The sequence below is a fragment of the Aphidius gifuensis genome, linkage group LG3, assembly GCF_014905175.1.
Source record: "Aphidius gifuensis isolate YNYX2018 linkage group LG3, ASM1490517v1, whole genome shotgun sequence".
NCBI classification, from domain to species: domain Eukaryota; kingdom Metazoa; phylum Arthropoda; class Insecta; order Hymenoptera; family Braconidae; genus Aphidius; species Aphidius gifuensis.
This window is the reverse complement of record NC_057790.1, coordinates 498,066-523,183: the sequence shown is the minus strand read 5'-3', so window position 1 is coordinate 523,183 and position 25,118 is coordinate 498,066. Positions and strand designations below refer to the sequence as shown.

The 25,118-nt window shown below is 24.1% G+C and overlaps 3 protein-coding genes across 6 annotated transcripts; 2 read left to right on the top strand and 1 right to left on the bottom strand.

The window, feature by feature from the left end:
• Positions 1-68: 68 nt before the first annotated feature.
• LOC122851230 (ATPase family AAA domain-containing protein 2-like) lies at positions 69-7,436 on the top strand. 3 transcript variants are annotated; one of them, XM_044150327.1, is made up of 8 exons: positions 69-424; positions 590-643; positions 851-1,026; positions 1,100-3,773; positions 3,855-4,040; positions 4,232-4,267; positions 4,884-5,886; positions 6,036-7,351. In XM_044150327.1, the coding sequence occupies exons 3-8, from the start codon at positions 852-854 to the stop codon at positions 6,111-6,113; spliced, it is 4,152 nt and encodes a 1,383-aa protein (XP_044006262.1). In that variant the 5' UTR covers positions 69-424; positions 590-643; position 851; the 3' UTR covers positions 6,114-7,351. The 3 variants fall into 3 exon arrangements, with proteins under 3 accessions (XP_044006262.1, XP_044006261.1, XP_044006263.1); XM_044150326.1 differs by having other exon boundaries at positions 546-643; XM_044150328.1 differs by lacking the exon at positions 4,232-4,267 and having other exon boundaries at positions 70-424; positions 546-643; positions 6,036-7,436.
• A 14-nt stretch (positions 7,437-7,450) lies between these two features.
• LOC122851229 (ATPase family AAA domain-containing protein 2-like) lies at positions 7,451-11,666 on the top strand. The gene is made up of 9 exons (XM_044150325.1): positions 7,451-7,801; positions 7,862-8,280; positions 8,977-9,168; positions 9,304-9,485; positions 10,145-10,331; positions 10,505-10,690; positions 10,762-10,912; positions 10,988-11,143; positions 11,238-11,666. Exons 1-9 carry the CDS (start codon positions 7,648-7,650, stop codon positions 11,555-11,557), a joined length of 1,947 nt encoding a protein of 648 aa, XP_044006260.1. The 5' UTR covers positions 7,451-7,647; the 3' UTR covers positions 11,558-11,666.
• Positions 11,667-13,419: 1,753 nt separating this feature from the next.
• On the bottom strand, positions 13,420-17,959 carry LOC122851228 (uncharacterized protein MAL13P1.304-like). Of its 2 annotated transcripts, none has more exons than XM_044150324.1 (2): positions 17,475-17,959; positions 13,420-15,707 (listed from the first exon to the last, which is right to left on the bottom strand). In XM_044150324.1, the coding sequence occupies exon 2, from the start codon at positions 15,685-15,687 to the stop codon at positions 13,837-13,839; it is 1,851 nt and encodes a 616-aa protein (XP_044006259.1). In that variant the 5' UTR covers positions 15,688-15,707; positions 17,475-17,959; the 3' UTR covers positions 13,420-13,836. The 2 variants fall into 2 exon arrangements, with proteins under 2 accessions (XP_044006259.1, XP_044006258.1); XM_044150323.1 differs by lacking the exon at positions 17,475-17,959 and adding an exon at positions 17,170-17,400 and having other exon boundaries at positions 13,452-15,707.
• Positions 17,960-25,118: the final 7,159 nt, after the last annotated feature.

The following is a 25,118-nucleotide window of genomic DNA, read 5'->3' as shown; positions in this document are numbered from 1 at the left end:
TAATTTTTGCGGGGCACGGCGGGGTGAAGGGTCAAGTCCCCTGAAGTTGTCAGTGAGCCAATTGTAAAAAATAACATAAGGTTAGGTTAAATTTGAAGGGGAGAAAAAAAGCATTGGAAAAAAAAAGAGAGAGAAAGTGGTACAAGAATTGCATGTTCACTCTCTGAAAAAAAAAAATTAAAAAAAGAGAGGAGAGAAAACCTGGATGATAAAAGAAAAAAAAGTTTGTGTATATTGTTTTTGTTATATTGACTAAAAAAATTCAACAAAAAACATATAAAATTATATAATTAAATTAAACACAATGCAGTTATAATAAAACATTAATTTTGATATCTAAAAATATTTTATAATTGTTAATAAAACTGAATCTAGTTTCAACATATAAATATATTTTGTCAATGTGTATTTGTGTGATGTGTTGGTAAGTGTTGCAAAATGAAAATTACAAATCAAACAATTGTTACATGAATCTATGACAAGTAATTAAAATATACATTGTAAATTTGTTAATAATTAATTTGTTGTTATTTTTTAACTGTCAGATTATAATCATTGATAACAACAACGCCTATCAATCGATTTACAGCCCACGCGCAGAAGTTTGTCATTATCCATACTGAAGGAGATGATTATTGTCTAGGTAATTTGTTTGATTGAAAAATCACTTGAATTCTTTTATTTATATTTTTTAAACAATAATTGTATTGTTGTTACTACAACAACAACAATAGCAATAATGAAACAATTGTTATAATTTTTGCTACTGTAAATTATTGTGTGTGTATGTGTGAATTTGTTTGTTGTAAAATTGTTTGAAATTAAAATGATTTTTGTTGTAAATTGTTAGAATGTCTGATGATAATGCTGAAATGGAGTCAATGGATTCAGATGAAGATATTTTTAGTCCACGTAATCGTAGATTAAGTGGAAGATCAAGTCGTCGACCATTACGTCCAGGTGTTAGAAGAAGCACAAGAAATAGAATGCAAACTTATGATAATTTAAATACTAGTTGGATTTTGGGTATATTATAAATTAATTTTTAATTATTTTGTAAATAAATAAAATGTTAATTTGTTTTTTTTTTTTATTTAAGGAACACAAACATTAAAAGGATATCCAATGTTTCAACAACATGCATCATCATCAGATAAAGAAGTTGATGATCCACCAGAACGTCCAACAAAAAATTTACGTGAACGTATGCCATTACGTTCACGTGAAAATCATCCACCAAACAATAAAACAAATCGTCATATACGTGATCATGATAGTATTGCTGTACGTGAATTACGTGATCGTACTGATCATGATGAACGTAGTACAGATAAAGAAACCAAAGATAAACGTGAAATACATGATTGTCAGGAACAACCACCACAACTAGAACCACAGCAACAACAACCACAACAGCAGCAAAGACGTAATAGTAATAATAGTTCACAACCAGATAAAGAATTAAAAGAAATAAAAACACGTAGTAAATCAGAAGCATCACAAAATGATGATAATAGTAAAGAGTTACGTGCACGTAAATCAGACAGTCCAAATCGTTTACGTGAAGGACCTGTAACAAGATACAGTGGTATGCTTGATAAACCAGTTAAATTAAAAAATCAAAAAATAAATAATCAAGATGGTGATGATGACAGTAATGTTGATGATGATGATGATAATAAACAAGAAGATAATAAAAATGAAAATTCAGATGATGATGATGGTGAAGGTGAAGGTGGTGGAGGTGGTGGCTTTGAAGACATGTATTCACGTATAAAACGTACTCGACGTAAATCACAACGTCAAATTGAACGTAGTAGTAATAATAAAAAATTAACAGAAGAAAGTGATTTATCTGAATCATCAGATATACCAAAACGTCGTACAAAATATAGTTTACGTCAAAAAAAGCCAATTGTTGATAGATTTCAATCGAGCAATGAGCCAAGACCAATACGTGTATTTCGTAGTGTATTAACAAATTCAATGAGACGTCGTAAACATAGAAGTAAAAGTACAAGTTCAAGTGATTCAAGTGATTCAGAACCACAACGTTATGATAAAAAAAAAAATAAAAAAACACGTCAAACAACAATACCACAAGGTGGTGGTGGTGGTAGTTGTACAACAGATAAAAAAGCAGATATATGTCCATTAACTGTTGATACAAATATACGTTTTAATGATGTTGGTGGTTTAGAATCACATATTGATTGTTTAAAAGAAATGGTTGTATTTCCAATGATGTATCCTCATGTATTTGATAGATTTCATATAACACCACCAAAAGGTGTGCTATTTCATGGACCACCTGGTACTGGTAAAACATTAATTGCACGTGCATTAGCAAATGAATGTTCACAAGGTACTAAAAAAGTATCATTTTTCATGCGTAAAGGTGCTGATTGTTTATCAAAATGGGTTGGTGAATCAGAGCGTCAATTACGTTTGTTATTTGAACAGGCACAACAAATGAAACCATCAATAATATTTTTTGATGAAATTGATGGTTTAGCACCAGTACGTAGTACAAAACAAGATCAAATACATGCAAGTATTGTATCAACTCTACTAGCACTTATGGATGGTTTAAGTGATCGTGGTGAAGTTATTGTTATTGGTGCAACAAATAGAATTGATGCTATTGATCCAGCATTACGTAGACCAGGTAGATTTGATAGAGAATTATTTTTTCCTTTACCAGCAATGAAAGAAAGACTTGAAATATTAAAAATTCATGTTAATAAATGGATAACAGCACCAAGTGATGAATTATTAGAAACATTAGCTGAAAAAACAACTGGTTATTGTGGTTCTGATTTACGTGCATTATGTACTGAAGCTGTGCTACAAGGTTTACGTAGAACTTATCCACAAATATATTTAACAACAAATAGATTATTACTAGATCCAGAAAGAGTTGAAGTTAAAAAAAAAGATTTTATGGAAGCAAGTACAATATTAGTACCATCAAGTCATAGAATAGCACCAAGTGTTAGTAGAAAATTACAGCCATTTTTATTGCCATTATTGGGACAAGCATTGGATGATCTTGTTTGTGCTGTTAAAGCAATATTTCCACAGGGTATTAAACCATCACTTGCTAAAATTAAAGTTGCTAAAGGTATACATAGACCAAGAATGCTTGTAACTGGTGATGAGCTATCACATCGTCAAGGCTCAAGACTTGCACAAGCATTATTATATAAAATGGAACATGTACCAGTACAAACACTTGATGTTAGTACATTATTTGCTGAAAGTGCTAGATCACCAGAAGAAACTTGTGTTCAAGTATTTAATGAAGCATCAAGAAATGTACCATCAATAATTTACATACGTTCAATTGATCAATGGTGGCCACTTGTTCCTGAAACAGTTAAAGCTGTATTTATGTGTAGAATTGCAGCACTTGATCCATGCTTACCAATACTTGTACTTGCAACAAGTGATGTTGCATACAATGAACTTGCACCAAAAGTTAAAAATTTATTTAATGAATTACGTGGTGAAGTTTATACAATGAAAAATCCAAATATACAACAAAGATTAGAATTTTTTAAACCAATATTTATGATACAAAGTTTAAGTTCACCACTTATTAAAGATGATAAAGTACAACCACTTGAAGAGCTACCACTTGCACCTGATCCATCACCTAAAAAATTAACTGTTGAAGAAGTTAAAAAATTAAGAGACAAAGAAGAAATATCATTGAGAGAATTGAGAATATTTTTAAGAGAAATATGTGCCAAATTAGCAAGAAATAGACAGTAAGTTTGATATTTTTTTATTTTTTTTATTTACATTTAATAACATGTTTTATTATTATTTTGTTAATTTTTATTTTACAGATTTTTTATGTTTACAAAGCCAGTTGATACTGAAGAAGTGCCAGATTATAATACAATTATTAAACAGCCAATGGATCTTGAAACAATGATGACTAAAATTGACATGCATTGTTATTTATGTGCTCGTGATTTTCTTGATGACATTGATCTCATTTGTAGAAATGCCCTCGAATATAATCCTGATCGGTAAGTCAATCAGTTAAACAACTAATAAATTAAGAAAAAAAAAAGCAAAAAAACCTTTATAATCGAAAGTTTAAGTGATGAGAATATATTTTAATAAATTATTCATCTTTATTCTTAAATTTATTTATTATTAATTTAATAATAAATTAAAAATTTTTTATTGACAATTACGTTGTGTGTTTTCACTTCAGCTTGCGCGATAGGCCCTCCCTTGGAATATTGAAGAGGTAGTCTCTCCTGTTACTCCGATGCCTTTTATTTTTTATTTTTATATTTTATTTGCAATTTTATTATTCGGAATTAATATTTACACGTAATACGGATTATCCATAATTTCAATTTGAAAAAAAAAAGATAATTTGCTTTTAATTTTTGAATTATTCATAACTATGTATTGCGATTACTAATCCTTTTAAAATAAATTATTGAAAATATTTCGTGACAATAAAATACTAGATGAATCAATAAATAATAATTTTTTTTTCTCATAAATAATTCATAAAAATCAGTGAGTTTCACAATAAATTTTCATTTATAAATTTCAAAAATTAACAATAATTTTTCATACGGATAAATAGCCTAGCTATTATTATTTTTAATTTTTTTAATAAAAAAAAAAATACAAATTAACCGTATTATGTGTTAAAAATTAATTCCATTTGTTGATATTATTATTGTTTAAAAAGTAGTTTCGCTGGTTTTCAATAGCTCGATTGTTGACCATCATGTAGTTTGTTTACTTATCCATGTTATTATTATTAAAAAAAAATAAAAAGTAAATAATTAAAATAAAACTTGTTTGAATTAGCTTGATAAATATTTGTTTGTTTTTTGAATTAACAGAGATCCAGCAGATAAATTAATCCGTCATCGTGCTTGTTCACTTCGTGATAATGCATACGCCCTTATAAAAGCAGAGCTGGACTCGGATTTTGAGGATAAATGTCGTGAAATATCAAAAAATCGTAACGTAGTTGTTAATAATAACAATGACAACGATGATGAAGACGCCGGTGATAAAATGAAAGCTGAAAATGATGATGATAAATCAATGAATAATAAAAAGGATAGTCCATTACCAAGTGGTTCTGTTGTCATGAATGGTAAAAGATTACCAAGTTCACGTAAAAGAAAAATACCAGCATGGGCACGTGGTTATGTTAAAAAAATAACTAAAAAAAAGAAAATATTATTCGATGATAATGTCAATGAAATTGTTGAAAAATCATTATCAGAAAAATCGTTGACATCTAGCAATAGTGGACGTATTGATTCTGATAAATGTCAAGAATTTGATGCAAGCTGTGATGTTGTAAATGGTGATGCAACACCAATCATTGATCATTCAGAAATATCAGATAATGAAACAATAAATGACACGAGTACAATAAAAGATGATCAAATGATTGTAGATAAAATTGAAGTAGCTAATGATGATAAATCAATCAATGAAAATATTGATACAACTATTATTGATACAAAAATTGATAATAGCACTGATAAACCATTGAATTGTAGTAATTCTGTTGATAAAATAATAAATTCTGAAATAAATATTAAAAAAATTGATAATGTTAATTCAAATACATCATCAAGACGTGAAAGTTGTGATGAATTAATGATTTCTGTTGATGTTGATACTAGTAGTAATAAATTATCAAATGGTAATGTTGTATCAAATGATAATGTTGTTATTATTGATGAAGTTGAACTTGATAATTTATGGAAACATGCTGTTGATGTTACTATGAATTCATCTGTTGATGTACTCTGCGATATTTATGTACAGCTTAGCCGATGTGTTGCTAAATATGAACAAACTTTCGACAGAAAAACACTGCCAAAGGTAAAGATTATTATTATTTTATATTTTTTAATTTATTTTTATTGATTTCATCTATTTTTTTGTACATTAAAAATATTTTTTTTCACCTGGAAATCAAGTAGATTTTTTTAGCACTGATAAATAATTTATTTCTATTTTTTTTTTTCTAGGATTTGCTCAAAGAACTACAGAGATTCGAGGAAGAGGATACTTCGATTCTATCAGAGATTCAATCTCCTGTCGCCTAAGAAACACGTAACATGTACCTTTTAAATAGTTTTTAATTTTTTTCCTTAATTAAATTTTTTTATTTCTCTTTTTAAATAACTCAACAAAAAAAAAAACAACTGCCACAGCTAATCAGTTTGTATATTTTTTTAACAACTCAATAATTTAATTTACCATAAATGATCATTTTTCATTTAACTGTTGTATATAGTATCAAATCCATTTGTGTTTTAATTTAATTACAATTCCGTGTGTTTAAAAAATAATTATTTTAAACTTTTTTTTATCAATAAAGTTGTACTTAATTCGATTTCAATCATAAATAAAAAAAAAACATAAATTTGTCGTTTTTTTCGTTTACTAAAAAGAATTATTAAAAGTAAAAAAAAAAAAAAAAAAAAAACAATTTTTAGATAAATAAATTAAAATAAACTTGTGTTTAAAATAAAATAATTTACATGTAATTAATTAGTTAAAAAAATATGATTTTTTTTTGCTGACCAAAGTCCCATAATATACGAAATATTGCCTAAGATTCATAGAATTATTTAAGCCAACAATTAATTAATAAATATCAATTGAAAGTATATATTAAATCTTGATGAAAAAAATAATGCAAATGAAACAAAATATATGTTTTTTACATTAAAAAAAATGGAGGATATTAAAAGCTGCTTAAATGAATATTAATAATTGTCAAATAAGAGTATAATCTAACAATTTGTTGGTGATTGATTTATTATTTCAAATAATAAATATTAAACTCACTGCCTTTAATTATATTTACGTATTTTATTTATAATTATATTATTTAACTAATGGCAATCGCTCAAAGCGACATTCCACTAAACAATTTAGACAAAAAAAAATGGGACAATGGAAGCTAAATCTCTGGTTGATAAAAACCATTGACAAAAAAACCAGATGAAGTTTAGATAAATTAATTAAAAAAATAATAAAAAAGACTTGTGAATTTATTTATTAATTAGAATTATTAATATGTTTTTAATGAATAATTGTAAAAGCCAGTTAATGGGCTTCCAGGGATAACACAACCACTGTCATGATTCAATTCGAAATTTGTAATTTGAATGATCTATTTTAAGCCAATATAGCTTTTTTTTTTTTATAGATTAATTTAATTTTAATATTCAGTGCTTGTTTATTATTATTGTTAAACAATTTAATTTTTTTTAATCAAGCCTGGATGATAATAATGACATTGAACATTTTACAATATAATTTACCATTAAATTTATACCACTGCCTTATTTATTTTAAATATTAAAACACACTTGCTGAAAATAAATGAATTAAAATTTTTCATCAATTCCTTGAATATAGTTTTAAATTATTTATCAATTATTTTTTTTTAATCAATTGTTTTATATTTTTTTTTTTAAAACGAAACATGAAATTTCATTAGTAAAAATAATCACCATATTTATTTTTTTATTTATTATATAAATTTGGCTTTAAAAAATTTCGAGTTAATTTTTTTTTTTTTTTATATAAAATATTAGTTTAAATAAATAAAAAAACTAGTAGATTATTATGTCGGGTTTAAAGGATTTTTCTTGTATTGGGGGATTGGAAAATCATATTAAAATTGTCAAAGAAATGGTGCTTTTTCCATTAATGTATGGTGAAGTTTATGCGAAATTTAATTTGCGACCACCTAGAGGACTTTTATTTTACGGTCCACCTGGTAAAGTACATTAAATTTAAAAAAAATCTACAATTAATTTATATTTGAATGATAATTTAGGAACTGGAAAAACTCTCGTTGCAAGTGCACTTGCTGTTGAATGCAGTAATTCAGAAAGAAAAGTATCATTTATATCAAGAAAAGGATCAGATTGTTTGAGTAAATACGTTGGTGAAAGTGAAAAAAAATTACAAAGAATATTTCAAACAGCACAACAAACAAAACCTTGTATAATATTTTTTGATGAAGTTGATGGATTAGCACCAGTACGTACAAGTCGTCAAGATTTTGTTCATGCTAGTATTGTATCAACATTACTTGCACTGATGGATGGTCTTGATAATAATTCAGAAATTATTGTCATTGGTGCGACAAATAGACTTGATGCTATTGATCCAGCTCTACGTAGACCAGGTCGTTTTGATCGTGAACTTTATTTTCCACTGCCTTGTTATGCTGCTAGAAAAGATATTCTTTCTGTAAGTTTTTTCATTATTATTTTTATTTTTTATCTTCTTGATAATATTATTGATGAATAATTGGATGGGATATTTTTATGTCGTCGTGATAAAATATTTAATCCTATTTCAAAGACATGAATTTCAATTAAAATTCTTTTCATCATCTTGAAGAATTGTCATCATTATATATTTTTTTTCATTTTCTTTTTACATAATTATTATCATTGAGTTTATATACTTTTTCAAAAAAAAAAAAATATATATAAATGATTTAAATTGAATCATCATCCTCGTTATAATTGGAGAATACTATAATTTATTTTTTCAAACACTTGAATGTGTATTTATTCATGTTTTCTTATGGGATAATTATTTTTTATTTTTCTTTTGCAAATTTCACTTATTTCTTGAGTAGCAATTGAGACAAAAGTATTTATTTTTGATACTTATTTTCAAGACATTTCAAGGAAATTTGACTTTTTAAGATTTTCTTTGAGTGGCTCTTGTGATATTACGTCTTGTTGAGCTTTTACGAAGACTCAATAGTATTTTACTTTGGTCTTTTTATAAAAAAAGTTATGTAAATGTACTTCAGTTTCGTGGAAAAAAATAATTGACGTATATATTTTTTTTTAGATAAAAATAATTTTATTTTTCGATATATTTTTAAATTAATTTTATTATTATATTTTTTACTGATTTTTAATTGTACAGGTTCATGTGAGAAGTTGGAAACAAAAACCACCTCAAAAATTTTTAGCATATTTAGCAGCAAAAACAGTTGGATATGGTGGTAGTGATTTGCAAGCACTTTGTGCTGAATCTGTAATGTGTTGTGTTAGAAGACATTATCCTCAAATATATACGTCGAAAAATAAATATCATATCAATGAAAGAGCATTAAAGGTATAGCTTTTAATTCAAAAAATAAAATTATGTTATAATTCAATTAATTTAAATTGAAAAGATAATTATTTTAATAACAAAATTAATTTTCATTTAAATTTATTTAATTTAAATAAAAATTTAAATTTATTACAGATTGAAAAACAAGATTTTATAAAAGCACAAGAAAATATTGTTCCAGCATCTCACAGAGTAACAATCATTCCAGTCAAAAGTTTATCAACAAAAGTTTATCCATTATTACAAGATCGTTTGTTCTCAATTTTGACGAGATTACAGGGTATTTGTCCAGAAGGAATGCTCAATACTGAAAACTCGTAAATATTTATACTTAAAATCTACCATAATTATTATTATTTAATTTATCAATAGCAAAATATTTATCTTTTACAAATTAAAAAACAAAAAGGCAATATGCAAATTTAAGCTCGCGGTTTTCCGCGGATTTTTCTATTCCGCCAATTCCATGTACCCTTGACATCAGAGTAGATTTAGCCAAGAAAAAATAGAGTCTGAATTCAGGCCCATCAGAAAAAAAATTCAATTTAAAATTCTTTTTCTCAGCTACATCCTCAATTTTTTTTTTTTCACATCCTCAGTTCCCAAACTTTGTATTTAAAAGGTGACACATGCTGACCAGTTACCACACCAACTATCAAACTTAAAAATAAAAAAATAATCTAAGCAAAGTCACGTAGCTTTTACCTGCATCTAATTAATTTTGAATATATAAATAATTTCAATGGCTACTTGTTATTCCCCACACAAACAAACTCAAATAATACAAAAAAAAAAAAAATTCAAAAAGCTCAATTCAAATAAAATCTTTATCTTGTATAAAAAAAATATATATACATTTTTAAATTCAATATTGTTATTCAATAATTCATTAACAATGAATTTTTAAATAACAAAAAGTGCTATTATATAAATGATTTAATTGACCGCAAAAATGAATTGTCTTTTTATTCAAAAGGATCAATGAATTGTCATCAAGATCGTCAAACTGTCCTCGTATTTTATTGTACGGTGATGATGATTGTCATACCCGTCATTTAGCTCCAGCATTACTTCACAATTTGGAACATCTTCCTTGTCATGTGTTGGACGTGACGACTCTTTTTGAAGAGACAGGAAGGGCTGCAGAGGAAACAATTATCCAGGCATGTCAATTGCAGATATTTCTTTCTTTTTTTAAATTCAATTTTATTATTATTATTATTACTTTTCCCCTATTTTATATTCTATTTCTTTTTTATATTTTCCTTTGTTCGTTTTTCTTTTTTATTTATTATTATTATCATTGTAATAATTTATTTATCATTTTTTTTTTTAGAAAGTTAAAACGGCGAGACATACATTACCATCGTTACTTTACGTACCTGATATACTTGCATGGTGGGATTTAGTTGGGGTTGCAGCACGTGCTGTATTTACATCACTCATGAAGGGTCTTGATCGATCTGTTCATATGCTTCTTTTGACCACAATCAAATGCGACATTGATAATATACCTCAAGAAGTTTGTCAACTAAATTTATATTTTATTTCTTTAAAAAAAAAATTATATGCTGATTTTTATTTATTTTTTAGCTCATTGAATTGTTTGATGAACATCAGGGTGAAATTTATGAAGTATCATCACCAAATGCAACTGAAAGATTGTCATATTTTCAACAGCTATTTTGTAAAAATAGCCATTTGAATAATAAACCAGATAATATATCAAACAGATCATCTTATGGTTTAATATTTTGCTTTGAATTTAAAATTAATTTATTGTTTTTTATTTTAACTAATTTATTATTTGTTTATTCAGTTGATTTTATTCAAGTAATGGCACCGAGAAAAAATAAAAATGAACAACAAAAACAGCATAAAGAAGTTGAAAAAGTTGATGCACCAGTTACAAGAAGAACAAGGCTGAGAACAAAATTGAGTGTTGTTAATTCATCAGTGTCAACGACTGATACAAGTAAATATTATATTTTTGTGTATAGATAAAAGAGAATTGTTGTTTGTGCTTTTGAAAATAATTTTTTCGATGATAAAATTATAATGAATTGTAGGAATTAATGGAAAACGCGAACACAGTGAATCAGGTGAGGGTGTGACATCAAAGAGACAACGTGTCACTGGCAATTTTAGTGGTAATTTAAATTCATTGGAAAATATAAATGAATCACAAATACAAAATATACTTGATAGAGTTGTTAATTATACTGAAGATTGGCCAAGTCAACAATTAGAAGCACTATATGCTAGTCTTGAATTAACAATTGAAAAAAAATATGATGATAAATTTACATCAATTATTGATTGCATTGAAAATTTTCATAAATATAAAGATTTACATGATAATTCAGTATTTAAAAATAATAATGAATAGTTTTTATATTGTGTCAACATTTTCAATCAATTTATTAAGCTTTTTTTTTCGAAGGAAAAATAAAAATTTAATAAACTCAAATGGGTCAATAAAAAAAAAAAAAAAAAAGTTAGGAATTTATATTGAAAATAAATAAATGAAAATTTTAATTATTTGTTTTTATTTTCTTTAAATAAATAATAATAAAAATTAGAAAATATATTTTTTATTTTTAACTTAAAAATTACCAGAAAATGAAAAAATAATTTTTTTTTTTTCAAATACATATTAGAAATGTTTATTTAAATATTAAATTAATATTTTTTTTTAAATGTAAATCAGTGTTTTTTACATTTTTTAAATACATAATTAAAATTTTTTAAATATAATTAATAATAAAAGTTTATTTTCAATTTCGAAAAATGTAAAATTTCGATTTCGAAAAATGAAAAATTTCGATTTCGAAAAATTTAAAATTTCGATTTGAAAATAATTTCATTAATTTATTTAAAAATTATTAATCTCTTTGTCAACAAAGAGAATAATATTTAAATATATTTATAAATTTTTTATCAACAATAAAAAATTAAAAAATAAATGGATCAAAAACTAAGGGTAATCCAGGAGAGACGTGACCCTGCAAATGAAGGGAATTGAGGGATCAAAATGTTTCGTATATAAACATATAAGGGAGTTATCTAAAATATGAAACTAAACCTGAGGCAAAATATATCACATCAACCTGACATTACCAGATACATAAACTTTATATATTTTTTCCCTATTCTATGTCTAAACTAAATTTTAATTGGCAAGTTATTTTTCATCTCAGTCGAAAATAATAAAAATATTTAAAACTTTATACTTTTATAATTAAAAAAATAATAAATTTGTTGAAATTTCAGTGGAATTTAATAAACATGCTGGTGCTTTAATTCAATTTAAATGAAATAAAACGTTTTTTTTTTTTTTAATTAAATTTATAAAAAGAATTTTTGTGTTTTTGAAAGTTAATCAATATACTCGTCTGCTGGTATTTCCAATGATTCCTGGTCATTGTACATACAAAGGGGAATGATGATATTATTCAGAATGGAAAATCAATACAGCCAAACTGATGATTCGGCTATTGTATATGTAAATGTTTTAAATAATAATTGCACCAATAAAATTTGAAAAATGGTGATATAAAAAAATCCAGAAAAATCAACAAAATAAATATGAATACGTAATAATGATTTTAAATAAATAAATAAATAATAATTTTTGAAAAAAGCGTATGAAATATATTGTGAATCGTTGTATTGAATTAAATATTTGCCTTTTTTGTATGGAACTTTTTTGTATACCCCTTTTTTAGTCTAGATTCCATCGCCTCTTATTGTAGAGTATGCAGATCGACAATGCACTCAGCCCCTCGAAAGCCAGATTATTATCAGTCCAGACAGTCAAGCACTTAGAAATTCATTTAGGGATTATACATTTTAGTCAAATAAAAATGTAATTTTTATTTTTAAAAAGTAAAAAAGTTGAAGTATTTTTAAAATTTTCGTTCTACATTTAATTTAATAATTTAAATATTTAATTTGAATGGTTTTTTATGATAAAAAATTGACAATAATTGAAAATAAAATGTAATTTTATTTTTAAAAAATAAAAAAGTTAATGTATTTTTAAAATGTTATATTTTATTTAAATGGCTTTTTTATAATTAAAATTCAATAATACTTGCCTTTTTTGATAGTAAAAAAATAAAAAACTTCAAAATTCATCAATTTTTGAATAATCCATGGCATTTTGAAAAAGAAAAAACAATAAGGAATTTTTTTCAAGGAAATAAATAATAAACAATGATAAAATATCAATAAATAATCAATAAAAAATTTGTAAAATATTTTATATAAACATTCTGACATCTTAATATCACTAAAATAGTGAAATACATTTTTTTTTCTTTATAAAAAACATCTAATTTACCTTAAATAATATATTTCTTGTCTTTTTTTTCAGTTATGATATGATAAAATCCATAAATCTTCACTTGGACCACCGTTTTCACATCTTTTTTTTTCTTAAATAATAAATGCAATAATATTTACAGTAAAACTACCTTAACTATTATAATAATAACGTCAAACATTTAGTTATTATTTCGCTATACATCTAAAATCTAAATAGATATGTTAATAATAATAAAAAAAAAAAAAAAAAAAACAATCTGTCTATACATTTATCTTTTTTTTTACCAAATATATATCACAAAGTATTTTTGGTATAAGAAAAAAAATAGCCAATGAGTCTTATTCACGATCAAATGTAAAATGATCAATACTAACTTCTTCCTTGATGAGTATCGAAGAATTATTATGATTAAAAAATTGTATGGGTCTTGTTTGAATCGACAATCTATTTCTATTTGGTTTTTCCCATGATCGTGATTCATTATCAAACTCATCATTAATTGATTTTGTCTTTGCAAGTTGTTTCAATGATGCCAGCTCATAATCCACATAATCATAATCACCATTAACACAAATATTATAATTTTTTTCTTCACAATCTAACAGAGGAACAATTGACACATCATCATCATCAATTTGTTGATCAAGTTTTGATACATCAAATGAATCATATTCACAATCAATTTCTTCTTTTTGCATTTGCATTCTTACATATGATATATCATCATCAATATCAATGTCATCATATTTTTTTTTATTATTTAATTTTTCATAATCTTGCATACTATTTTCAGTATCAATCAATGATTTTATTGCATCAGTTATACGAAGTGACTGTTTCAATGGTTGTGTTGTTGGTGAAATTTCTTGAATTTCTGAATCATCATCACTTTCATCCATTGAGAAATTATCACTGTCTTTCGTTTGGTAATGATCATTATCTTCCATCGAAAAATCATTATTTTCTTTCGAACAGAAATCATCTCTTTCTTTCGTCAAATTATTTACAGATTGATCATTGATTTTTTTAAATTTATCTTCAAGTATTGATACTTCAATATCATCATCAATTGTTATAATATTTTCCTCTTGATTTATTTCTGCTGGGATTATCGATTTATCTTTCATTCGATTGGCTTCAAGAGTTCTACTGTATTCTAGAAGTGTAAAAGTTTGATAATCCCAGTAACTTGGTGTCTGAACAGAAACTGATCTTGAACAACACTCGATATCTTCAGTTTCTGAACTGCAATTGTCATTTATTGAATTGTTATTATTGCTTGATAAAGTATTATTATTATCAATCGATAAAGTATTGTTATTTGTAAAACTAGAATTACTATTTGTAAAATTATCATCATTCATTGATAAATCATTATCAACTTCTGATAAATAATTATTATTATTACAACAGCTATCGTTATTATTATTTTGATCTTCAGAATTTATATTGTCTTTGTGTTTTTGTGAAGTTTCATCTTCCCTACAACATGAATCCGGACAATTGAATAATTCCACACGAGTATCTGAAGATGATGCTGAACAATTTCTATGGTAATTAAATTCAGTAGGTTTAATTATAACTGAAGCACATCTTTTGTCTTCACTTGACTCGTCAGAATTTAACGGGGCTTCTAATGTAGGTGTGTCAATGATTTCTGACAATGAATTTTCACATGAAATATTATCAAAATTATTTGATATATTTTTATCTTCACTTGAAATAATTTTTGAATCATTATTTGACAATGGTAAATATCTTTTTTTAACATAATTTTCAGTAACAACTTCATGGCCAATTTTTAGAACAATACGTGTTCTTTTTTTTGATATTTTTTTATGTTTTTTACGAGTATGATTGTCTAGATCAGATTGGCATTTAAATATTTTTCTACAAATTGTACATTTTTCACTTGCCACAACAACCCAACACTCTTTAAATGTAAAATTATTATATTCATTTGCCATTTCGATATCGGATGTAACACTATCACTGCACTTACAAATATTATTACGACAAATTTCACAATTTGAGTTTATATTTTCACTTGTTGTTAATCCAAGAAAACGTAGAAATTCAATTTTAGTTGTTATATTTGAAGCATCTATTTTTCCATTTGTTGATTGTTGTTTACATGCCCTCAGTAAATAACGGTTACAATCAAGAGCAGCCATGTTTCTCGGCGCCATTTTGTTGTCTTCTGGTTCTTCTGGATTAAAATGAAGAGAAAAAAATACTTATGGAGTTGACTCTCGTTTGGTTTTTTTTTGATATTATATTAATTTAGCTCGATTTAATCTAATCTTATCTAAATGTATGCTTAATTTATATAGAAATAGATAAATAATAATACAATTATTAGAGAGAGGAGGAGAAGAGAGAGAGGGAGAGACAGAAAAAAAAAATACTTGTGACGTGGGTTGAAAACACAGAGTTATTGAACTGCTTCTAGACTCGCGAAATATAGAGAGGGAAATAGAGGTCGAGATTCTTTGTCAAGGTAGAGATATATATTTATTTTTTCGATTTTTTTTAAATCTATATATTGTATATTGAATAAATAAATAATGAGACCACTGTTTGAAATTTAACTAATGCGTCATTTTGTGGTATCTGCAGCTGTACAGCTGAACGAATCATCTGTATATAATTATTAATTCATTATTCTGTACATGATATAGTTTTTTTTTTTTTTCAAAGTAACAATTGTGTGAAGTCTATAGGACACTTTGACATGATAATTTATGTATGTGTGATATTACATTGCTACTAAAATTGAAGGGATATACTGTCGTAATCGAAAAAAGGCATGATTATAGGTTTGAATTCTTCCAAGAAATTATACAGACAGCTTTTTTTTTTTCTTCATTTTTTTGCTAAACTGTGGGATTTTTTTATTGGCTTTTTTTTCGTACTAAACTGTGGTTTTTTTTTGTTATATTTTTTCCCTAGAATTGGCAAATTATTATTGTACTTGGAAAAAAAGATTGATAAGTTGTAGAATGATTGAAGTTTTATATAATTTTTTTGATTTATTTGAATATTGATTGATAAATAAATAATAAATTCATCAATGAATAAATAAATAAATAAATAAATAAATATAGTAATAATTAATAATTAATTAATTAATTAAACAAATAAATAAATAAATTTATTGTTCAATTAAGACAGCTATAAATAACTTAATTAATTTCAAATTAAAAAATAATATTCAACTTAAAAAATAAAAGATAACCAATAACAAGAAACGTTAATAAAAAAATAAAATTACGAAAACAAACGATTTTAATTGCCGCCTTTTTTCAATCAACACTTTCCCCCTTTTTTTTTTTCTAAGAGCCCTCATCTGATTGGCCATTTCAAACTATCATTATTATTATTTTTTTAATATAAAAAAAAAATAATAAAATTATAATTTTTTTAATATAAAACAAAATAACAAAATTATAATTTTTTTAATATAAAACAAAAAATAACAAAATTATTATTTTTCTTTTTTTAAAAAAGTTTTTTGTATAAAAAATGATATTAGTGTATTGTCTACCCACATGTTCGTGAAAATTTGTATAAATTTTGTAGTTGTTTAAATTTCGTGTTAAAATAAAGTATAAATAATAATAATAAAATATAAATCAGGTATTCAGTGTGGATCCTAATCAAAAACTTACCATATTGAGATAAAAAGTACAAAAATAATTCAAGGTAAAAACAGAGACTTGCAAAGTTGGTTAGTTAACGAGTAACGAACAAAGATCTATATCCTGTTTGTATCTACATCCCTCCCTCCTTTCCTCACTTATATACTGTCTTTTTTTTTATTTTCTTTTATACATTATTCTCTTGCTCATCAAAAAAATTATAAATAAAAAAAAAAGTATATAAAACACATGGCAAACGACACAATTAAAAAAAAAAGACAAAAATAAATAAAACACTACGTCTAGAAAAAACGAATGATGAATATACGACTTACAATTTTTTTTTTTTTTAAATTTCAATTATTTTTTTCGTTTTTTTTTTGTTTTTAAAAATCAGTATCCACAATGTGAGGTAGCCAACAGCATTATTCTTCCAGATGATAAATATTTTTAATTAACGACAGTCTTTAATAATAAATAAACTTTATTAATTTATTTTTGAAATATTTAAAAATCAATACAACTTTTAAATATATAAATTTTATAACACATTAAATAATTAACAATTTATTATAAATGAATTAAAAAAAAATATATAAATTAAAAAAACAAAATATATAAAATTTAAAAAATAAAAAACACTTGTTATAAAAAATTTTTTTGTGAGAAAAAAAAAATCGAAATAATGCCACTGATAAATCCAATGATGATATTAATTTGATGATTTTATTTTCCTCGTGTGATATGCAGCAGCCAGTGGACCACCTGTAAACTCGACTTGTTTTAAAAGTCAACTGAGGACTGAGCGGCCTAGACCCAGCGAAATCGTCTGAATGCTGTCGACATCCTTCCCGCCGTTGTATATTCTATGTATTGTTCAATGGCCAATAGGAGCACTCTACTCATCCATTCAAACCAATCACATTATTGCACAACTCTCTCACACTGTGCACTTCTCTCTCTCTCACTCTCCTCCTTTCTGTCTCTCTCTCATTATGATTCTCTCCAGCAAGTAGTTTTTTTTCCTCATGGGGTTTTTGGAATACTGCTGGAGAAATAAGGGTGCTAGGAAAAAAAAACTTACACGTACTATTTAATAGCACAATGAAACCTTCCTATGGAATTTTTTATTTTTTTTTTCTTCATTTTTCTCTATTATAATAATAGTCTAAATTAAATGGCATAACTTCTTCACTCATGTGCATTGATTTAATTAAATTTAGGTGGAAAATTAATTTGAAAAATATTTTTTTAATTTACTTTTTTTATAATTGAAAAATTTGATAGATAATTATTTAATTAATTTTTGAATTAATAAATAATTTAAATAATTGTTTTTATTTTTAAAATTTTTATTTAGCTTTTTATTTTAAATTTAAAAAAAATTTAAATTTATTGGCTTTTTTTTTCTTCTATTTGGTAATAATAGTCAAGTATTGTTTATTAAAATATAATTAAAATTTTTTTAAAATACTAGTTATGGCTTTTCTGAGAAGGGCTTTTTTATTTTTTATGGTATTTTGAGTTTTGATATTTCCTGTCTAAACATACTCACAAGTACAGTGGAGTCTTTATATTATATTTTATAGCTTTGTAAAATTACACCATTGGATTATCACATACTCAAGTATTTTTCAATTACTTTTCTGGTTAGTTGTGGTTGTTCTCTCACACGGTTGTTAATTTTTTCTTTAAATAAATAATATATTTTATAAAATAAGTATTTAAGGTTTAATGTATTTTTGTTTAAAAAAAATATTTATGGGCATTATAGTACCTAAAGGCTTGAGAAAAAGAATAAATCATTTTAATATTTTCACTTAAAAAAACATAATAAAACTTTGAATATTCATTATAAATTTATTTATTTATTCATTTATTTAAATACCAATTCATTTGTTTATTTATTCATTTGCTTATAAAATTATTTCTATGTTCATTTATTATTTTTTTAATTTTATATATATTTTTACGTTCATTTTTTTGTTCATTCATTTATTTATTTATTTATTTATTTATCTATTAATTTATTAATTAATTTATTCTTCTAAGATAAAAAAATTCCCATGAAACATTCAAAAAAAATGATCATCAAAACCCAAAATTATATTCCAAATAAACAATTATAAATATTATCAATTTTACTAATTAACCCAATTACTTCACCTCATTATCAATCAATCATTATAAAATCAATTATTTCCTCAAATAATAATCTAAAAAATTATTTCCTTTTCACGTATATTCAAAGCCTCACAATGTTGCCAACAATATCAAAAAAAAAAACATCCAAATTAAAATTAATTTCGGCTTCCTAAAGTTAACTACCAAAAGATCAAACATTAATTTGAAGCTTTATATTTATTCTTTCTTATATTTCCAGAGACAATTAATTTTAATATTAAAAAAAAAATCCTCAAAGACAAAAAAGTTATTACTATTTTTTTTTATAAATAATTCTCTTGGAAGTTTTAAAAAGTATACTTAAATATAAATTCAATTCTTATTTTAATACTTGCATATCGTGTCTTTTGAATTGTCAACTGAGCAGATGGAAAGACATGAATATAATTTTTTTCCTCAAATAATTTATTGTATAAAAAATATATCAATATACAAAAGAATTCAAGGTCTATAATTAACATGCTTATTACAAGTTTCATATACAAAATTCGATCGATACAAATTGTACGTGTATATTCGCGGGGTGTACATAACAACCCATACAATATCCAAGGGAAAATTATCCAAGAGTATAACTATATACATAAAATACATATATTCTCCCTTTAACCAAGCCAATATTAAAAACTTTATCCTTATTGGTAAAGTATTTGTTATAACATCACGTAGTTGATTTGATACTCTTCGTCGTGATGACTACCATCTACACCAACTTTGTACATATAACAAAACTCACAAATGCTTTCAATTTATAACACAAGTGTATGTTAATTCTATTTTTAAATAACAGTTAAAGAAAATAAAAATATAATAAAACAAATTTATCATTTGCTTTTTATTTGCTGTAATATAAAAAAGGGTTTGTCGCTTATTTAAATTTATTATTTTAAATTGAAAGAAAATTTAATTGTTTTGTTTAAATAGCTAAATGATAATATTGATATTAATTTTTTTAATTGATATAAATTAGTTTGTCTACAAATTAATTTATACTTTTTTCAATTCAACATTTAATTGAATTTAAATTACACAATAATATATTTTTTTTTTTGAAATAATATTTATATTTTTGTTGATGTAATGTGAAGGAGGTCATCAACCTCAATATTATTAATGCATTTGATAAATATTGCACAACTTGGCACATCACTATTGTCAAGATAACGATAACCTGGATATAGCTTTAATTTTTTTCAATATCTACAAGACAATATGTCTATGTTAATAATAATACTTAAAAATTAATTTACAAAGATAAAAAAATAATAAAAATTCAAAGCGAGGGATAATTTAAATGGAAATTCTTATCATTAACTTGTTTTTTTTATTTACCGAGTTTTTTTTAAAGATTGCCTTAATTGTTTTAAAAATATATTTATTTAATTTTGTCAACAGGATTATTGTAAAAAATATTGCCGAGGAAAAAATTTAAAGTGGATAAAATTTGAGATGTTTTATTCGTAAACAATATCGTGATATCATCGACTGAAAAAATTATATATTTTATCAGATGGTGAATAACAAATAAATGAATAAGTCATTTCTTTTGTGTTTTTTTATTTTTTAGATGCATTTGTATTTAAATTGTTGTTTGTTGAACAATTGTGTTCAAATTGACTGACATTTTTTAAATAATGGGCTTTTATATATTACACATGTTTTTATTATTATTAATAATACAAATATTTAAATAAGCTGCATTGGCATTTGAAAAGAAAAATATATATTTTATTATCTTTTTTAAATTTTATAAGAAATTTGAGATTTTTAACTATTTTATAATATTGTATGAAATAAAAATTCAGTGGATTAAATTTCATCTGTAATTTCAGATGTTTATGACAAGAAATTTTATCGTTGTATAAAAGAATATAATAATAATAATGAATTTTTGGAGAACAATTTTGTCTACATTTTAAAAATAATATTTTTTTTTTTATTTCTTAAATTGTCTGGTTTTTTTTTTTTATTGAATTTTATGATGGTATTTAATTTTTTTGTGGCGTCATCTTATTTAGATGATGAAGAATTTAATTTAAAAAATTAAGCAATTAATTGGATTAATAAATAAATAAATGAACAAATAAATAAATAATTTTTTAAACAAATTAATAACTATTTAAATAATTTTTTTTTATCAAAATTGACACCAAGAAAATATAAAAACTCAATACAGTTATGTTAATAAATTAATTAAAATTTCATAGATAAATTATATCAATATTATCAGATTGACTTTAATTAACACACAATGTTAATTTAATAATTTAATTAAGCACTTAATTGAATATCCAAAAAAATAATATTTTTCTCCAATAAAAATAATATATTTTTGATATTGATGAGTTGTTGGATCATCTAATTAAAATCCTCGATTGTATCTATGAACACTTATTGGAAAATTAATTATTGTTCGTAAATTGGTATATATTTTTTTTATAGATATAAAACACCTGGTGTGTTTTTCAGGTTGATAGTGTGTACGTGCTCTTATCATTTCACGCATCTAAAAGTTCAGCGTGACGCAGTGTTGCCGCATGATCGTTAAATTGAAACTTTTTTTTTTTAAACTATTGCGCATTAAAATAAATAAAAAATAATTATATTTTTTATTTTTTATGATAAAATTAATTATGGTATGTTGATAAATTTCAATAGTCAATTAACTCGGGAATAATTTTTAAGTATTTTATTTTTTTATATAGGTTTTAAATTTAATGACAGTATTGTTTCAGGTATTTTGTTTTAAATTGACTATTCAATTTGTCATTATGATGTTATAATAAATTTAATTCATGATTAATTATAATATTAATGCCATTATTTAAAAACAGTTTTTTTTTTTTTTTGCAAATTTTTAAGATTACAATTAAACTATTATGAAAATTATAATTTTATTTTTATAAATACTGAATTGTTTAATAGATTGATGGAAAAAAAAATTTATTAAATAATATTTGTACTTTGATGATATAAATTAAATGTTGCGATGAGTTTAATTTTCTGGGAATGAAAAAAAAAATTGTTTAAAGTTGAAATACCCTTTTGATTTATCGAATAACAAATGCAAAGAAAAAAACCATAATAATTCAGGGAAAACAGCTGTCTATTTATTTTTTATTTAGTCTATTTATAGACTGGTGTATTTCAAAGTCGACAGACTTTTAAGTTTTTTAAATGAAAAAAAAAAAAATGTTATGCATATGCAAAATGAAAAAAAAGTTATGTGTAACTCTGACACTGGATTTTTATTTAATGCTTTTTTTCGTTTGGAAAAAAAAATAAAATAAAATTGCCTTTAAAACTTCAAGTAGTTTGAAAAATAAAACTTTGTTTTTATAAAGCTGAATTTTTTTATTGTAATAGCATATTTTTTTAAATTAAAAAAAATTAATTGATTAATGAAAAACACCTTGCTTTACAGTAAAAAAAATTATTTATTATTTAATTAATCAATTAATTAATTTATTCATTTATTTATTTATTTATTAAATAAATATCAACAATTAAATTTTCAAATATTTAAAAACACATAAATTCAATTTATAAATTTTTTTCAATTTAATAAGACGTCATCGACTGTATCATCCCAAGATCGAACATGATTAAGTGACTCATGAAACAAATCGCGTGCAGATAACTTCTCGTATCGATTGAAATCATAATCTACAAGTTACATAAACCATAAATATATTCTTCGAAATATAAAGACAACCACTTACGTAATCGCTCGATTACATTTTTTTTTTTTTTCAAATAAACGTTATTGATTCGTCTTCCCATAAATATTTCCACGGCCAATTTGAAATCCAACAATTGTTAAAATATATTCCACAAATAATAAATCATCAGAATCAAATTTTCAATAAATGTATCAAGTTTTAAATTTATTTTTGAAAGCCAGTATGAATCACCTCCTCCAGCGCTTTAAATTTTAAATTCAAAATTTTAAGAAATTTTTAGTTTTTATCATTTTTATTTCGTCTGGCGCCGAATCATCAGGATGTCTGTCTGCATCTTTTGTTGTAAATGATGGATTATAAAATTATCAGTGATTATTTTATAATCCAGTCATTCTGCAAATCATGACGAATTTTAATTTTTTCGAATTATTGTCTTGCAAAAGTGGGCTTGTTGAGTTACACAAAAGAAACTTCAAAAAAACATCCTGTCCATTGAATTTATCCTCTCAATAAATATGTATATAACAATTTTATTCTGTGAAAGTCAAAAAATTTTAAGCCTATTGTAATAGCAACTCAGGTGGTCTCTTTTATTTTTTTTGTATTATAATTTAAAGCAGCAAATTGTTTCCCAAAATTTACTTAAAATTTAACTGAATTATTCTCTCATCTTATTTAAAATATTTTCTACAATTTTACTGATAGTTTTCTTTGTTTCGACTGTCGCCCTTGGAGATTTTACTTGTTTTTTTTCTTTTTCTTTCGGCAAAGATATTGAATACTGTTTGAACCCTGTACCATTGACCCATTGCATAATTTCCAAAGGGATACTTTTATGATGTTTTGGGTGTTCAACCTCTTACTGTAATTTATCTTTTTTTTTTTACGACAAAGCTGTCTAGTATTCCCTTTTTTTCTGCTAGAAAATGTGTTAAATAATATTTTACTTGTTCAATATGGCCTTGGGATTAAAACTCCTTGAAAATATATCGGTTTTATGGCGTATCGAATTTTCGTGAAAGAAAAAAAACATCCTTCTAACATATTTACAGTTTTTTTTTTATTACTATTTGAAGGGCATAAGTATGAGTTGTATTTTTTTTTTTTCTTTCATTATTTTATATTTCTTAGAAACTAGGTATATTCAAGTTACATTTTGAGTATTTTTTTCTATTTTTTCAAACTAAAATAAAACCACGAAATAAAAACACGCTATTTTATTTTGAAAAAATTAATTTAAATTTGTGCAATTGCCTAGGAGCTCAAATAAATAAATAAATATTTGAATAGATAAATAGATAAATGAATAAACAGTTTAATGAAAAAATAAAATTGTAATAAATAAATAAATAAATAAATAAATAAATAAATAAATAAATAATACATAGGGGTTACCCTGTTAAAAAAAATCTATATTTTATGATTAAGACATTTTTAATAACCAATTGATCGAAACCAATTAAATTATTAAATTTAATTGATAAAATTAAATTCAAAGTAAATTCAATTGAAAAAATCTTTAATTTTATTTAATATCCTTCGAGTTTCTTCAACTCAAATTTGATAATATAATATGAATACATTTCGATTTTTAATGATTTTTTTTTCTTAATATTCAGAGGTACATGATGATAATAATCTGCTGGAAATTAATATTTGTTTTTATGACAGGAAAACTAAATATATATGCAGACTGTAAACACTGTGGATCAAGAAGTTCAAGGGAGTGGTGGCAAATCGATACAGATGGTCGCATAGCAATTCCTCAAACGAGTACATCTAGACAAACTGTACCATTAAAATCATTACATTTTGCAACTGCAAATTCAAATACATTTAGATTTTTATATCAACAAATTAATAATTATTTATAAAAAATACATAAACAATTATTCAAATAATTTTAAATTATTTTTAAAATATATTTTATCAAATTGTTTCGTTTTTTTTTCATTGAAGTTAATTTTATCTTTACTATTATTAATTTGAATTAACAAATATATTAAGTTATTAATATTTTTTTTTTAAATAGAAAGCTTAATTTTCAAATGAAAGTAAAATTTTATTAGCTTATGTTAACATTTTTAGGTAAAAAACACCTGCAGAGAAAAA